The sequence below is a fragment of the Lynx rufus genome, unplaced genomic scaffold (assembly GCF_022079265.1).
Source record: "Lynx rufus isolate CCGP_SWC_20201006 ecotype Redwood Valley unplaced genomic scaffold, mLynRuf1.p SCAF_7, whole genome shotgun sequence".
Lineage (NCBI taxonomy): Eukaryota > Metazoa > Chordata > Mammalia > Carnivora > Felidae > Lynx > Lynx rufus.
Genome location: NW_025814889.1, coordinates 134,499,157 through 134,516,961, shown reverse-complemented (window position 1 = coordinate 134,516,961; position 17,805 = coordinate 134,499,157). Strand labels below are relative to the sequence as shown.

The 17,805-nt window shown below is 52.3% G+C and overlaps 1 protein-coding gene across 4 annotated transcripts in view; it reads right to left on the bottom strand.

Annotated features, from left to right (window-relative positions):
* ZC3H7B (zinc finger CCCH-type containing 7B) overlaps positions 1–17,805 on the bottom strand; it is a 61,374-nt gene that overhangs the window by 27,856 nt on the left and 15,713 nt on the right. For all 4 annotated transcript variants that reach the window (XM_047064954.1, XM_047064955.1, XM_047064953.1 and 1 more), the window contains exons 2-5: positions 8,044–8,102; positions 4,227–4,260; positions 3,895–4,092; positions 2,778–2,936 (exon numbers count right to left, since the gene is read on the bottom strand). In XM_047064954.1, coding sequence (XP_046920910.1) covers positions 2,778–2,936; positions 3,895–4,092; positions 4,227–4,260; positions 8,044–8,096 — 444 coding nt within the window. In that variant the 5' untranslated portion in view covers positions 8,097–8,102. The remainder of the gene's footprint in view (positions 1–2,777; positions 2,937–3,894; positions 4,093–4,226; positions 4,261–8,043; positions 8,103–17,805) is intronic.

The following is a 17,805-nucleotide window of genomic DNA, read 5'->3' as shown; positions in this document are numbered from 1 at the left end:
GGGTTAGTCTGCCCTAGCTCAGCAGCTGTGCTCCAGAGACCTTGAACAGCACTGCAGGGAAGGGGTGGGGGGGGGTCTGCTGTTACCCCAAGTTCTACAGATGGAACCAGCCGAGCGCCCCACCCCATGTTACTGACAAGGAGGCGAGGCCCTAAGAGGGGTCACTGGCTGCCCAGGTCACACGACTAGCATGTGGTGGGGCTGAACCAGAACCCATGCTTCCCTTTTTCCCTTTCACTGTGGGGAGGGGAAAGGAATAATTTTTGCTTTGGATTTTAAAATTATCTTTTTATTTCTAGGGGCACCCAGGTGGCTCAGCCAGTTAAGCATCCGACTTCAGCTCAGATCATGATCTCATGAGTTTGAGCCCTGTGTCGGGCTCTGCACTGACAGTGCTGAGCTGGCTTGGGATTCTCTCTCTCTCTCTCTCTCTCTGTCCCTCCTCACTTGCACTCCCTCTCTCTCTCTCTCAAAAGAAATAAACTTCAAAAAATTTTTTGAAAAAGAGGTAAAATTGAATTATCTTTCTATTTCTAAAATTCAGCAAGGCGTAGTGTCACTCTACTGTAGACGGTTGAAATGTTGCAGGGAGAGCAAGAGCTCCCCTGGATCACCCGCTTCCCCATCCTCACACTAGGCTCCTCCCCGGAGGGAGCATGCCTTGTGGTCTGATGTGCTTCCCTGCAGCTCTTTTCCAGGAACGTGCATAACGTGCCTACAGATCTATAAAGGATGCTCAGTTTTGTTTTGTGAGGATTTTTTTCTTTTTTTTAACATAAGTGAGATCACATTACACCTATTGCTCTACGACTTACAACTTGCTGCTTTCACCACACGACGTCCCGGAACTCTTTGCAAGGAAGGACATGTGGGTCGTGCCCGGGCCCACGGGAGCGAGAATGCGGGAAGTGTGGAACATAGCCAGCCGGCCCACAGTTAGCGCTCAATAACAGCACCCAGCATCCCTTCCTCCCTCCAAGGCTGTGTTACTGTATATGCATTAAGTGCCAGGCAAGGGCTAGGACCAGAGACGCCACTAGCAGAGGGCAGATGGGGCCCAGGCCTCGAGGAGGCACCAGTCTAGTGGGAGAGACTAACCAGTAAAAAAGAAACGGTGACTGCGGTCCAGGCAGCAAAGAGGCAACAGGGATGCTGTAATACCCCGAGCATTTGTCCACCTCCCTACCTGACGAGCTCCTGGAACCCAGGGCCAGAGTCTGAGTCATCTCTGGTCCCCAGTACCCAGCACGGAGCAGGGCTCAGCCAGTATTTGCCAACAAAGACTGGAGCACGGGGGGATCCCCCAACTCAGAGTCAGAGGCCCTAACTGGGCCCCGGAGTCCTCACCTGTACAGTGAGGTAAGCACCACCCTGCCTGCCAAGGAATGGCAGACATGAGACTTGGATGTGGACGTGCTGGGAACACTAGGAAACGCTGTAGGACCAGGGACTATTGTCATAAGAAAGGTTCTCAATTGTGAACTAAGCTGAATCGGAGACGCATGAAAAATAAACAAAAGGACAGTAACAGCGAATGTTTTCTGAACCTACTGTGTGATTTTCAGATTCCATCCTCATAGCTCTATGATGCCTGGTATATTACCACCCCCGTTTGACAGGGGCGCAAACCGAGGCTCAGAGAGACTAAGCTGTGTGTCCAAAGTCATACAGCTAGTAGGTGGCTAACCCAAGATTAGAATTCAAACCCAGGCCAGCTCTCTGACACCAACATCCTTGACCACTATGCACATGGCCTCCCACTCTCTGTTCTGACCACCAGATCCTTCCTGCTTCTTCTGGTCCCACTCAAGCCCACCTTCCTCCAGGGAGCCCTCCAAGATCCTGATCACTCCTGGGCAGAATGGAGCCTTTTCTGAGCCCTTTTACACTCATTGTTTCAGGGATAAAATAGGAAGGGTGCTTCATAGACAAGGAGCTGATGTGCAGACGGGGGAGGTGTTTTGTCCAAGGTCATGCTGGGGGTCAGCGGTGGAGTCAGACCTAAACCCCAGGGATGTTTCCACGTCTCCCAGCAGACTGTGGGTCCCTGAAGGGCACAGATCTGGGTAGTTCGTGGGTGCTTAGTAAATACTTAAGTACTTAAGAAGTGGGTGAATAAAGGAGGAGGGGGCATGCACCCAGCTGTGTGTGGGCCAGGGCAAGCAAGGCTCACTAGTGGTCAATTCCCTGCCTCTCTCCCACCTAGTGACAGCTTGGACATCAGGACCCCCACACATGTGACACCCCTTTGAGTCCTTATTGCAACCCTAGAGGTTAAGAGTGCCAACTCTAGGGGCTCCTGGGTGGCTCAGTCAGTTAAGCGTCTGACTTCAGCTCAGGTCATGATCTTGCGGTTCATGGGTTTCAGCCCACGTTGGGCTCTGTGCTGACAGCTCAGAGCCTGGAACCTGCTTTGGATTCTGTGTCTCCCTCTCTCTCTGCCCCTCCCCTGCTTATGCTCTGTCTCTCTCTCAAAAATAAACACTAAAAAAAAATTAAAAAAAAAAAAAAAAAAAGGAATGCCAACTCTAGAATCAGACTGCCTGGGTTCAAGTGTGAGCTCTGCAGCCCACAGCTGTGATTCCCGGGTAAGTTCCTCCGTCTAACTCAAAGGGCTGATGCAAGGATTAAGTGAGTTAATACACACTGTGTATTTTCAGCAGTGCCTGAAACACAACCAGAGTTCGGTGCAAATATCAGTATCTGCCGGTCCACGGCACAGGTGGGGACACAGGCTCAGCAGAGCCCAGCCCTGCACCAGGACTCAGGGCACTCACGTGGGGCCGCGCGAGGGAGCACCGGCTGCTGCATTCATATGCCTCCTTGTGACGCCCCAGCTCGCTGAGGGCACGTGCCTTGCGGAACAGCGCCCGGATGTTCTCGCCGTCCAGGCCCAGCGCTTTCTCACTGTCCTCCAGTGCCTTCTCATACAGGCCCTGCGGAGAGGAGTGGGAGGCCACACGGTCAGCTCTGGTTATCTCCCTCCCACCCCTTTCCCTGCAGAGACGGGGGAGGCTGGAGGATCGGGGAGGGGCCTCCAGAGCTCCAGGAAACACCTCTGACATTCATACTCTGGTCAAGGGCAACTGTATGTCCAGCTCAGGGGGCTGCAACGGGCACTGGCAGGCCACTGGAGGTGGGGGGACGGCCTTCAAATTCTGCAGCAATGAGCCTGGCCATTCAGACACACCTACTTCCATATCTGCCTTCAGCTGAGAACTTCATGGCCCAAGAGTAATCAAGGTACCTCTGAGAGGAAGTGAAATCAAGAAGGCAGCTCAGGGTACAGAACACGGTGTGAACAGGTACCTGGTAGACCTGCTTATCCAGAACAGTCCACTCTGGATTGCAGAGGTGTTAGGGGGTCCTCTAAAGAGCTCACGGCAGAGCATCCCTAAGGATCTGGTGAGTGACTGAGTCAGTGAGCAAGCAGGACAGGGAAGAGGAGGAGGCCAGAGCTTTCGGGAGGATGGGGGGAGATGGGAGGGAGCCCAGGAGGAAGGAGCAGGAGTGGCCAGGGGTTTGCAGAAAGAGGCAGTGCACGATGAGGGTAGCGGTTTTCAGCCCTGACTCCCTACAGACTCCTATCCATGCCCAGGCCAGCCTGATGAGTGTCTAACAGTCTAACATCTAACTTAATTCATCGGGGGTGGGGCTCAGGCATCCGTATCCTTACAAACCACTTTTTGTACCATGTATTAGCACTTTAAGGGCTCTCCAGGTGAGTCTGTGGTGCAGCTGGGGTTGAGAGCCACGGAAGCAGGCGGTGACACTCCCACAGGAGGGGGTGGAGGAGCCGGGCCTGCAGAGGCTCACTGGGGTGCGGGCCCAGCTTGGCTGGGCATCTGCGGGAAACGGCGGGCAGGGTGAAGAGGGGAGGGGGTGCGGGCTCACCATGGTGAAGTAGCAGGCGGCCCTGTTGACATGTAGCTTGCACAGCAGCTCCTGGGGTAGGGCCACCTGGTCGGAGGCAGCGTAGTCGGCCACGTTCAGCCCCTCCATGTACTGTACCAAGGCCTGCTTGTAGTCCTTCTCCCGGAACAGGTCATTGCCCTCAGCAAACAGGTTCTGCACCAGCTTGAGCAGAAAGGCCTGCCAGGGAGTGGGGTGCAGAGGGGGCTCAGGGGTCTGCATGCGGCCCCAGCCCTGGCACCCGGCCTCTACACCCCCCTTCTCCTGGGGACCCCTGCCCTTTGCCTTCCCCCGGCCCCGCCGCCGATGCTCACCTCATATTCTTCTTGCTTTAGGGGTAGTGTCGACCTAGCAGGAAAAAGGAGAGAGACACAGAGTCTGGGTGAGCCCAGGGGTCTCAGCCTCATGGAGGCCCCAGGAGCCAGAGCCAAAGGCCACAGATCATGCCAGGAGTGGGCGCCTCTACCTCAGACCTCAGATGTCACCTTGTGGATTGGGGTAAGGGAACAGCAGCTTTTTCTCCCCAGACCAACACATGCTGGTCTTCCGTTTCTGCTGGAAGGGAGGGAGGAAGGCCTTGTGTTTGCCCCAGGCTTTCCGGGTACAGATGCTGAGAAGGCCAGCCAGCTGGCCTCTTCCTGAGAAACCAGTTCTCTGGGAATGACCGTGCCCCCGACACGCTAAACTTGTAAATGCAGGCCCCAGGCAGCAGGAAAAGTCCACCTCAGGTCCCCCCAGTTGGACAGCTTCTGCCCTTCTCCCATCCCAGCCCCCCAAACACACATGACCTTGGCCAAGGCCAGGTCAGAGCCTGCCTCCTCATTCCAGCCCAGCAGATGGGGCTGTGGGCACCCTCTCCTCCCCCGTGGCCCACAAAATGCCAGCTCAGTATAGAAGAAAGCATCAGTCCAGGAGAAAAGAGCCACATCTGTCAGGCTAAAAGGCTAAGCTAGAAGAGCAGCTGGGGTTTGTCTCTGGTCCTTCATGTCACAGAGGTGAAAACAGACACTCAGAGTGGACAGTGACTCAGCCAAGGTCACACAGCAGGTCGGCATCAGAGCTGGGACTAAAGCACAGGGCTGGGGCTCTTTCCTTTGCCCAGAGCTGCTGCCGGCACCTGGGCAAGAGAGAGCAGCCTGAGCCAGTCAGCCAAAGGGGTGAGAGAAGACACCGAGGTCCCTCCCCTGTGTGTGTGAGGGAGGTGGTGTCCCTGATTGTGACAGTGGGGCTCCCATCCTGCCCTCCTTGCTTCCCCACCGTCAGGGACCAGGGCCCATCGCTGTTCCCTGTACTGCCCAGCCAGGCCCCACGGCTACCCTCCTTCCTGGCTTCCCACCTCCAGCCTCTCCCCTCCAGCCCCAGCTCCCAGGTCAGTAGGGCACACTCTGACCTGAAGGTCACCTCATCCACACAAGCCAGTGCCACCCCACCCATGCAAGCTGCTTCACAGCTCCTACAGTGCTCCGTGCCCAGAGGTGCCTAATAAATGCTAAGCACACAAAATCTACATGTGATAAAAGTTAATTTTAAAACCAGCAGGTCCTACTGTGTTACCCTGTAAAGCAATCCCTTAGGAGACTAACACTGGGGTTCCCGGGAGGCTGTCCTATCGCTGAACCTTCTTGGAGCTCCTCTCTGGAAAGGGGAAGGAGGACACAGAGCGACCTACCATTTACCTCCAGCACAATGCCTCTGTGAGGGAAGGGGCCTTGTCTCATTTCGCAGGTATGGAGACCACCCAGGGAGGTGGGGGGGGGCGGGGACTCAGAAGGCAGGGCTCAAAGGTCCAGCTCCACGGAAATCAGTGACTTAAGTTAAAGACAGAGTTCTTATGAAACACTGTATCTGCAAGACTGGCCTCTGAATAAAATTTGAACACTCCCCCCAAATCAAAGCCCTCCCTAGGGGCGCCTGGGTGGCTCAGTTCGTTAAGCAACAGACTCTTAATCTCGGCTCAGATCATGATCTCCCGATTTGTGAGTTTGAGCCCTGCATTGGGCTCTGCACTGACAGTGAGGAGCCTGCTTGGGATTCTGTCTCCCTCCCTCTCTCTCTCTCCCCCTCCCCCGCTTGCACTTTCTTTCACTCTCACAATAAATAAATAAACTTAAAAAAAAAAAAAAATCCCCCCCCCCAAATGGAAGACTGGCCTAGAGAAGAGGGAAAGGTGGGCCACAGCCCTTGCAGTGGCCTGAACAAGACAAAGTGACCGTGTTGCAAGCTGAGGAAGGACAGCATGTGAATGTCAACACAAGCACCATCAGAGCGATGGGGACACTGTGTGTGTGACAAGGGACCCAGTCTGTGGTGAAGAGGCAGGTGGTGTTTTAGAGGTCTGTGTGAGAGAACAAAATTGGGGAGTTTATATGAGGGCATGTAGACATAAATCCTAGTTTTGTGGGGATTCCTATTTAAGAAAAGAAACACAAGGGGCATCAGGGCGGCTCAGTCGGTTGATCATCCAACTTTTTTTTTTTTAACTTTATTTATTTTGAGAGAAAGAGAGAGCGAGCGTGTGCACACACGCGAGTGAGTGAGCGGGGGGGGGGGGAGGGGCAGAGAGAGAGAAGAAGAGAGAGAATCCCAAGCAGGTTCCGCCGTGGAGCCCCACGCGCCCTCAAATTCACGAACTGCGAGGTCATGACCTGAGAGGAAATCTGGATCGGACACTTAACCGACTGAGCCACCCAAGCGCCCCGATCATCCAACTTTTTAAAAAAATATTTTCTTCTTTTTTTAAAATGTTCGTTTATTTTTGAGAGAAAGTACAAGCGGGGGGAAGGGGCAGAGAGAGAGGGAGACAGAGGATTGGAAGTGGGTTCTGCGCTGACAACAGTGATCCCGACACAGGGCTTGAACTCACAAACCGTGAGATCATGACCCAAGCCAAAGTCGGGGGTTCAATCAACTGAGCCAACCAGGTGCCCGTATCCGACTTTTGATATCGGTCCAACTTTTTTTTTTTTCTGGTCCAATTTTTGATATCCGTTCAGGTTGTGATCTCTCAGTGCTGGGATCGAGCCCCATGGTGGGCTCTTTGCTGAGCAAGGAGCCTGCTTGGGATTCTCTGTCTCCCTCTCTCTCTGCCCCTCCCCTGCTCTCTCTCTCTCTCAAAATAAATAAACATTAAAAAAAAAGAGAGAAAAGAAAAAGAACACAAAATTAGACACTAAGAATTGCTAAGGGAGCCTTCCAGGGCTTTGGAAAGGACCCACACAAATCAGGGGCCCTGCAGCTTACACTTCATTAGTGTCGTGATAAATACACCTCTGGAGATCTATTTAAGAGGTAAAAAAAATTTACTGAAAATATTTTGTGTGTAAAGAAAAAAATTAAAAACAAACATGGCATGTGTTTGAGGGACAAATAATGGAAAGAAATGTGGGTTTGGGGTCAGCTAGACCTGGGTTAGAATCCTATCACTGGGGGCGCCTGGATGGCTCAGTCGGTTAAGTGTCTAACTCTTGATTTCAGCTCAGGTCATGATCTCACGGTTCTGAGTTTGAGTCTCACCTTAGGCTCTGCACTGACGGTGCTAAACCTGCTTGGGATTCTCCCTCTCTCTCTCTGCCTCTCCCTTGCTTGTGCTCTCTCTCAAAATAAATAAACATTAAAAAAAAAAAGAATCCTATTACTTTATAGCTGCGTGACCATAAACAGGTTTCTTAACATCTCTGAGCAAAATGGAGAAAAGACCACCTACTTCACTGGGCTGTTGTGAGGATTAAGAAGATGATGGACATGAAGGGTCCAGCACAGAGCCTGAGAGGTGTGCTTAATAAATGGAAACTGATTTATTGATTGATTATAAGCTGTGCACAGGCAAGCAGGAGAATTAACAGGGAGCGTGCCAGCGTGTAAGGAGGGCGAGGGTACAGTGGTATGCTGAGCGGGACTGAAGGGTGACCAGGGTCAGGGAGTGTGTGTGCATGGGGGTGGTTTCACAGATCGCCCCCCGGCCGCCCAGCCCCTGCCATGCCAGCCCCTTCCTAGCACAACCCACCTCCTCACTCCCCAGCACACAAGGGAGCCTGAGCAGCAAAGGATGAGTGGGAAGTAAAGGGAGAGCTGGAGAGAGCCCGGGCATTGCCGTCCCTGGCCCCCCGCCCGCCCAGCCAGCCCCACACTCACTGAATGAACTGCAGCCCCTTCTCGATGTCCGCCTTCCGTCTCTGCCTCTCCATCAGTCTCTGGGGGAGAGAACAGTCCATCAGTTAGTCAGCAGGGGCCGGTGGCTGGTCGCAGTCCCCATCCCACTGTGCACTCCCTCTCATTCCTGCACTCATCCCATTTCACAGGTGACGCTGAGGGGCAGTGACCTATAGAGACCGTCTGAACCAGACCACGCAGCTCCTGCCCTGCACGCCCAGGCCCCACTGGACTCTGGTTCTGTGCTGTTCCTTTGATGGGCAGGGAGCTGCATGGAGGCCTCCTGCCCTTTCTCACACATGGCTTGGGCTGCAGTGCTGCACCAGACACCCTCAAGTCCCAGGAGAACACCTTGTTTGAACAGCAAACTCAGTCCAGGGAGAAGAGACAGGGAAAATGCAAAACGATGCCAGTGACTATAGCTACAATGCAGCACCACACACTTTGTATAAGGGTTTCTTTGAATCATTCAACAGTGGCACGAGGCAGGTGTCATTTTGTCTCCATTTTATCAAGGAGGAAACAAGTTCAGGGAGCCCCAGTCTTGAGCCCGCTCATAGCTGAGGCAGGATTTGAACCCAGGCCATCCTCTTTTACCACCAGCAGCCCCTCTGCACTTTGAACCAGCCTGGCCTGGAGCAGGCCAGGGGGCATGGTGTGTGCCCTGTCTTGGCAAGGGAGGGAATCGCCCATGTTCTGGATGAAGAAGACAGAGGCTCTGCAAGGCTGAGGACAGGCCTGAAGTTGCACAGCAATTGAATGGCACTGAGCACACGCAGGGGGCCTGCTGCAGAGAGGCAGCGAGTGGAAACTGCTTAAGGAGAAGGGAGGCTTGGCAGTAGAGCTAGAGGTTTGGTCTTTAGGGCAAAGCCCCCAGGGGCTGGGAGCTCCCCGCCAGACCCAGACGGCCCAGCTGGCTTCCGTGGCACTATGTATGGGCTAGAAGATCAGTTGGGATCAGCTGGTCCAACCCAGTGGCAGCCCAGAGTGGGGTGGGCCTCCTCCTGAGTCAGAACCTGAGCCTGGGGCTCCATCACCCCGTGGAAAAGAGGCTGGAAGCTGCCTGGTCTCAAGCCAGCATTTTCCGTCCAGGCCACTCACGGGCCTCTTCCACGCTCTCCCCCACAGTGTGGCCCTCACTCTCCCCCCATCAAGTGGTTACAGAGAGAGGATGGTGGGCAGCCGGGAAGGTGGGCCTGCATCAGCAGAAGGCTGGTACGAAGGCGTGAACAGGGGCACCAAGGTGTATAAAGGTGTAAAAACATGGCACAACAACAGACACTCAGATCAACGGAACAGAATAGAGAACCCAGAGATGGACCCACAAATGTATGGCCAGCTAATCTTTGACAAAGCAGGAAAGAATATCCAATGGAATAAAGACAGTTTCTTCAGCAAGTGGTGCTGGGAAAACTGAACAGCGACATGTAGAAGAATGAACCTGAACCACTTTCTTACACCATCCACAAAAAGAAACTCAAAATGGGTAAGACAGGAAGCCATCAAAGTCCTCAGGGAGAAAGCAGGCAAAAACCTCTTTGACCTCAGCCACAGCAACTTCTTACTCAGCATGTGTCCAGAGGCAAGGGAAACAAAAGCAGAAATGAACTATTGGGACCTCATCAAAAGAAAAAGCTTCTGCACAGGGAAGGAAACAATCATCAAAACTAAAAGGCAACCGACGGAATGGGAGAAGATTTGCAAATGACACGTCAGATAAAGGGTTAGTATCCAAAATCTACAAAGAACTTATCAAACTCAACACCCAAAAAAACAAATAATCCAGTGAAGAAATGGGCAAAAGACATGAATAGGCACTTCTCCAAAGAAGACATCCAGATGGCCAACTGGCACATGAAAAAATGCTCCACATCACTCATTATCAGGGAAATACAAATCAAAACCACAGTGAGATAACACCTCACACCTGTCAGAATGGCTAACATTCACAACTCGGGCAACAACAATGTTGGCGAGGATACGGAGAAAGAGGATCCCTTTTGCATTGTTTGTGGGAATGCAAGCTGGTGCAGCCATTCTGGAAAACAGGATGGAGGTTCCTCAAAAATCTAAAAATAGACCTACCCTACAACCCAGCAATTGCACTACTAGGTATTTATCCAAGGGACACGGGGTGCTGTTTCGAAGGAACACATGCACCTCCATGTTTATAGCAGCACTATAGACAATAGCCAAAATATGGAAAGAGCCCAATGTCCCTCGGTGGATGAATGGATAAAGAAGATGCGGTATATCTATACAATGGAGTATTACTCAGCAATCAAAAGGAATGAAATTTTGCCATTTGCAACTATGTGGATGGAACTGGAGGGTATTATGCTGGGTGAAATTAGTCAGAGGAAGACAAATATCATATGACTTAACTCATGAGGACTTTAAGATACAAAACAGATGAACATAACGGAAGGGAAGCAAAAATAATATAAAAACAGGGAGGGGGACAAAATGTAAGAGACTTAAATATAGAGAACAAACAGGGGGTTAAGGGAGGGACTGTGGGAAGGGAGATGGGCTAAATGGGTAAGGGGCATTAAAGAATCCACTTCTGAAATCATTATTTCAGGAGTGAAATCTACTCCTGAAACCATATGCTAACCTACTTGGATGTAAATTAAAAAATAAATAAATAATTTTTTTAAAAAGATAAAAAAAAAAAAAACAGGTATAAAAACACCCAGCTACTTTGGGGAGGGAGCAAGTGTGTTAATACCTTCTAAAACTTCCTTACCTTGTTCTTTATTTCCATCCGGTCAACCACATCCTCACAATCCTGTCCAGTAAGAGGGGCAGGTGTCACTAACCCATTTTACAGATGAGGACAGGGAGGCACAAAGAATGAAATTTCTTTGCCAAGGCCACTCAACCAATGAGCAGGCAAACGGCTCTATTAGACCGAACGCCACATCCTTGGCCACGCCCACAGCTGTGAGACACCCTGTGGCCAGGGCAGGCCATCTCACTTCTCTGTGCCTCACTTTCCTCCTCTGCGTAACTTGTCAGCTGATAAGCCCTGCCTGGCAGGGTGGCTGTGAGGCTCTAAGAGTGTGAGATCGGGAATCTCGGTTCCCTGGATCTCGCTCCTCCCATGTGTCCTTCCCAGGGAGGGGTGAAGCCACACGAGTCTTCAGACTCCGCATCAGATCCTCACACTGGGCAGGGCCAGGGCCCATGTGCCCACTAGACATCTGCTTGCCCTGCCAGGGCCATGAGTCAGGGCTCTGGACTCAGACAGATGGGAGTGTGAATGCCAGCATTTACACCTGCCGTGTGACTTTGGGCCACGGTCTCCTAATGGGGAGCATGGGGCTGAAGGCAGCTCCTGCACCACTGGCTGTCAGGAGGGCTCAGGAGACAGCACGTGCAGAGCGCTTGGAGCAGGACAAGTCCAACAACCACAGGGCACCTGGGTGGATCAGTCGGTTAAGCAACCAACTCTTGATTTCGGTTCAGGTCATGATCTCAGGGTTCGCGGGATCGAGCCCCTCATCGGGCTCTGCGCTGACAGTGTGGAGCCTGCCTGGGAGTCTCTCTCTCCCTCTCTCTCTGCCCCTCCCCTGCTCGTGCTCTCTCTCTCTCTCAAAAGTAAACATAAAAAAAAATAATGGATGAATGAATGAATGAATGAATGAATAAATAAATAAAGTCCAACAACCTTGGGGATATGTGTTATCCAACCCTGTTCCTCCCTCCTGCAAAAAAACTTCAAGTGTTTCCTGGGATGACCCTGTTCTCCTGTAGGAGGCAGGCAGTGATGGGTCTGGACCGCCTTGCCTTGCCAAGCACACCTCTTGGTCGGTCTCTCTGTCCTCAGCTTCCCTGTCTAGGAAACCAGTGCTCATCGCGCCCACACTCAAGCTCCCCTCCAGGCCTCCAGCCAGAACGGTCTGTGGTGGTCGTCCTGTCCCCCAACTTTTGCCATTGCACTTCTTTCCACCTGGGCAGCCATCCTGTGAAGGAAATCCCGTTCCTCTCTCAAAGCCTAGCTCCTCCATGGAGTCTCTCTTCTTCCCTTTTTTTTTAATTTATTTTTTTCATGAGAGAGAGAGAGAGAGAGAGAGAGAGAGAGAGAGAGAGAGAGAAGGAAGGAGAAGGGGCAGAAGGAAAGGGAGACACAGACTCTGAAGCAGGCTCCAGGCGCTGAGCTGTCAGCACAGAGCCCAACGCGGGGTGTGAACCCATTAACTGCGAGATCATGACCTGAACCGAAGTCGGATGCTTAACTGACTGAGTCACCCAGGTGCCCCTCTCTCCCTCCCTTTGATGGGACCATCATATACCCATTTGTCCTGTTTCCTGGGAGCCTGGGGAACCACAGATGGGTGAGACCAGTCCTGGCCCTGGAAGAGAGGTTCACCTGGTGGGAGAAGCAAGGGTGCACCCGTCACCACACAGTGTGGCCCAGCGTGGGCAGCAGGCCTGTGGCAGGGGAGCAGACCCCCATGGGCCTAGACAACCAGCACTACAGGGCTTGGTCACGGCCATGACCACCAAGCCCTGTCACTTTGCCCTAGGTCAGAATCCAGCCCCCATCCCTCCCTACCACCTGGGCTGTTTCCTGCCCCCAGCCAAGGGGACCAGCTGCCTCATTGCCCACCCCCCACCTCCTTGAGGCCATCACGGCGGGGGGGGGGGTGCTTTCAGGCCCACAAATCCGACCCTGCCCTTCCCTACCTAGAGTGTCTGATGACTCTCTTTAACTCCGAGTCTCTTTCACTGACTCTCTCCCACTGGTCACATTTCCCCAAACCCCCACACCAGCTCACACCAGGTGGGAGCGGCTGCCCCCCTGCCCTCCCCCAGCCCTGTTCAGCCTGTAGTTCTCTCAGAAAACTGCAGCAGTCAGAGGGGAGTGTTGTCCAGTCTCCTCCCAGCCCTGGAGTCTGAGCAGACCTACCAGAAACAAGCACTGCCCAGATCCATCCCAAGTGAGAATTCCTAAGTCCGCATCCAATGCCAAGGAAAAAAATACTCCCTGCCCCAGGTGGTTATGAAGGAGGTTCCTCACACAGCCTCGGGCGAATCCTCCTCTCTGACCACCAAAAACCCAGAGCAGCAGCACTGCTGTGTGCCCGCACCACGGAGAAGGGTTCAAATCCCAGAGCAGGCTACTCTACCTCCCTGATTAGCAGCTTCCCGCTTTGTACAATGAGGATTACAAACAGCACCTCCTGGTGGGCTGAATACAGAGGAGGGTCCTCATTTCAGAGCCGGGCACATAGCAGACACTTTACAAGTGGTAGCTTGTAGATCAGGATTTCTATGGGGGGCATTCAACATTTGCTACAGGCCCATTTTATAAGGTGAGGCCAGCGTGGCCACCTGCACCCAGGTCTTATAACCTAATTAGAGACATGGCAAGAACATCCCACCAACTCCACCCCAAACCAGACTTCTGTGGCTGGGATGAGGCACAAAAAAGTTGAAACATTTAGGAAACAAAGGGGGCGACATTTGAATTGGGCTTTGAAGGGTGAATAGGAGTTGGCTCATTGGTGTCAGGGAAGGGAAGGCCTTCTGTCAGGCTGCATCCAATAGTTCATGAAATCCCTGACATCTCTCACATTTTATCTGATCTTGACTGATGACCCTCGGGGCTGAGCCGATCTGGGACCCACATTTGAGAGATGGAGAAAGTGAGGCTCAGAGAGGTCACAAGGCCTGCAGCCAGCAAGTGGGGGCCAGGCCTGGAAATGCTGACTTTAGGTCAGGAAAGAGGCTGCTGCTCTCCCTCCTCGAGGGTACAGTAGAGGTAGAACCACTTAGGAGCCTTCCTAGGCACCTCAGCCTGTGTTTGGTGTTGAATACTCATGGCCCAGGAAAGGCAGAGGTCTCTGGGGGCAATTTGGGGGAAGACTTCTGTGTGAAAATATTATGCTTCTTCCAATGTCCTGTTCTAGGATCTATTATCGACCACTCTAGGGTCATTCAATTGAGAGTATAGACCCTAGGCCAGGGCTGGCAAACCGATTTTATTTCATAAGCAATGTTGCCAGGCTGGTAGAGGCTGGTAGGGCTGTCCCAAGGGGCTGGGCCCTTGCAGTGCTTAAAAAAAAGTGCCACCACTCGGGGCGCCTGGGTGGCGCAGTCGGTTAAGCGTCCGACTTCAGCCAGGTCACGATCTCGCGGTCCGTGAGTTCGAGCCCCGCGTCGGGCTCTGGGCTGATGGCTCGGAGCCTGGAGCCTGTTTCCGATTCTGTGTCTCCCTCTCTCTCTGCCCCTCCCCCGTTCATGCTCTGTCTCTCTCTGTCCCAAAAATAAATAAAAACGGAGAAAAAAAAAAAAAAAGTGCCACCATACGCAAGATCAGCCAGAAACCAGGGATGCTTGGGGGAGATGCATGTGGCTTGGCCTTCAGACACCCCCTCTCCAGTGAGAGTATAACCACTGCTAAAATTCAGAGTAATACAAAGTAACACCAAGCTGGAGGCCCAGGTCTTACTGGGGCCCAGGATGCGGAGGGAATCCCCCCTCCTTCGGGAAGATTTTCTGACTCCCCCGACACATTGGTGAGTTAGTATCCTCTGAGAGAGCCCCGGAGAGTGAGGGTATAGTTCAGTCTAACCAACATTTATGCCCTCCCTGCTTGGTGCCAGGTGTGGGGGCAGGGGAGACACAAAATGAATTGGTGGCTGAGGCCCAGTCCCGCCCACCAGGACCTCCTGGTCCAGTGCGGGGGGCGGGGGGAAAGACAGGTGGGCCGTCAGCTGTGATGCAGGCTGGCTGTGGGTGCAAAGGGCCTGGGACCTGAGAGGAAGGAGCGGTGGGTCCGCTGGGGGAACCGGGGAAGGCTCTGCAGGAGGTGGTTCCTGAGCTGGATGTGAAGGAGAATGACAAGTTTCTTGAGAAGACTGGGAGAGAACGGACATTCCTTACAGGACACCTGCCCAGAAACACTCACGCTGAGACTGGCTTGAGCCTCCCCCCACCCCCAACAAGTCCCTGTGGCACCCCTCAATCTGCACAGCCACGAGGATGGGGAAGCCCAGGCTCCAACCCGCCTCGAGGCTGCCAACAGGGGTCAGCCAGCAGGCCTGGCCCACAACTAGGAGAAAGCCGGAAGGTCAGGTGGCAGGAAGGGAAGGAAACCCACGCCTCCCGGGTGCCTACCATGTACCAGATACTGGGTTCACCTCTCCCTGATTGAAGGACCTTCTGCTGGTCGCTCTCGTGGGCCCTGCTAACGAGGAGGGGGACAGACCACCCCAAGAGCTGCGTGGTCTGGTACTACGTCTGGCTTTGCCCAGTCGTGTGCCTCTCAGAAAGTAAGCTAGAGAGCACCTGCTAAGTGCCAGACACCCAGATGGAAGGGGCAAGTAAAGTATGAAGCATACCACCTGGAAAGGAAAACCACAGCGGCTGCCAGGCAGTGGCCCTGTGCGAGCAGGGGGAAGTGGGCAGAGCAACAATCAGGACCTCAGTCTCTCATTAAATGTGAGTGGCTCCTCCACTGTGCCAAGCGCTGCTCTGGAGGCAGGGGACTCAGCCATGACAGAAACGAAACCCCTGCCCCTCGCAGTTTAGTGGGGAAACCAGGCTGCAGGGACACAGCCACAACATGAAGAAAAAGGAGCTTCACTGGAGGCAGCCAGCCAGCCACCTGTGCGATGAGCCCTTAAGGGATTCCTAAAATGTTCTAGGCCCTGGGGATTTAGCAATTAACAAAAGTGACAAAGTCCTCTTTTAGAGTATATGTGCAGGTAGAGGAGAGATAGGAGAAATAAATGTATAACGTCACACAGGAAGGATACACATAGGAAAGGAAAAAAATAAGGTGATAGAGTGGCAGGGTGCTATAATTATATAGCAGACTCAGGGAAGGCCTCTTTGACATTTGAACAGAGATCAAAATGACGGAAGGGAGCAAGCCACGTGGGGAAACGTGTTCAAGCAGAAAGAATGGTGAGTGCAAAGGTCCTGAGGTAGAGACTGATCAGTGTATTTGAGGAAGAGCAAGGAGGCCAGTGTGGATGGAGCAGAGTGGGCAGTGGGAAGAGTGGTGTATGGGAAGGTCTGTGACATTACCAGGGAAGACCATATGTGAGGTCTCCATCAGCAGAGCAAGGGCCGTGGCTTCACCCTAAAGTAAGATGAGAAGTCACAGGTTTTTTTTTTTTTTTTTTTTAATTTTTTTTTTCAACGTTTATTTATTTTTGGGACAGAGAGAGACAGAGCATGAACGGGGGAGGGGCAGAGAGAGGGAGACACAGAATCGGAAACAGGCTCCAGGCTCTGAGCCATCAGCCCAGAGCCCGACGCGGGGCTCGAACTCACGGACCGCGAGATCGTGACCTGGCTGAAGTCGGACGCTTAACCGACTGCGCCACCCAGGCACCCCGAGAAGTCACAGGTTTTGAACAAAAAAGCTCTGTGTCTGGCTTTACCGTACCTGAAAATGAGACATCGTTAAATAAATGTGATTTTTTTTTTTTTTTTGAAGTTTCACTACAACCCCATCAGGGAGGGAAAAAGTGTTCCAAGAAGCCAGGAAAGTTGCTCAAGGCCACACAGTGACCCTACAGCCTGGGTTCAAAGGGTCTGGAGAGATGGGCATTGGACAGCCTTGTTAAAGTGCCAAGTAAGCAAAAGCCCCCCAGTCCCCAGCAAACACCTAAGGCCCCACACCCCTCCCTCCTTCCCAATGTCTTTCCTCTGGGAGAACCTTTGTATGTGTGGTTGTTATGAACTGAATGTTTGTGTCCCCGCCAAATACATACGTTGAAACCCTATCCCCAGTAGGACTGTATTGGAGATGGGGCCTCTAAGAAATAATTCAAGTTAAGTGAGGTCATTAGGGTAGAGCTCTGAGCCAGTACTTTATTCCCACAGCCTGAGTAGGCGAGTACAAATTTTGGTACCAAGAGGTGGGGGTGCTGCTGTAACAAATACCTAAACATATGGAGGAGGTTCAGGGAGCTTTGAGGTGCAGCTAGAACAACCCCCGATGGCCATGAAGGGATGGCCGGTAGAAATAAGGATGTTAAAGGCAATTCTGGTGAGGCCTCGGATGGAAATGAAGAATAAGTTCTTGGAAACTCAGGAAAAGGTGATCCTTGTCCCAAAGTGGCAAAGAACTTGGCTAAATTGTGTTCCAGTGGAGAGCCTGGCTGGCTCAGGAGGATGAGCACACGATCCTTGATCTCAGGGTTGTGAGTTTGAGCCCCATGTTGGGTGCAGAGATTATAAATAAATAAACTTAGATAGATAGATAGACAGACAGACAGACAGATTGATAAATAAATTGTGTTCCAGTTTCTTCTGAGAGGTAGAACCTGCAAGCAATGAAAATGGATATTTAGCAGAAGAGATTTCTATGCAAAGTATGGAAGGTGTGGCATGCGTCCTCCCTACTGCTTATAGTAAAATTTGAGAGATGAGAGATGAATTGAAGAATTGTTAAACAAAAGGAACCAGAATTCAAAGAGCTGGAAAATTCTCAGCCTATTCATATTGCAAAAAAAAAAAAAAAGGAACACGTGTTCTGAAGAGAACAGTAAGGATGCGGCTGAACAGCCATTTGATGAGGTGAGTGTGGGTGTGAACCACGGACTTAATCAGCTAGCGGCAGAAGTCAGAAATAGAGATGGGGTTATACCAACAGAAACTCTGCCCGTTAGAACCAAAGGGGTCAGAGAAAAGTGGACAGCAGAATGCAGGAAGGCTGCTGGACTTCTTGAATTCTACAGGACCGGACCATAGAGCTATCTGGATGCAAACACGCTCTAT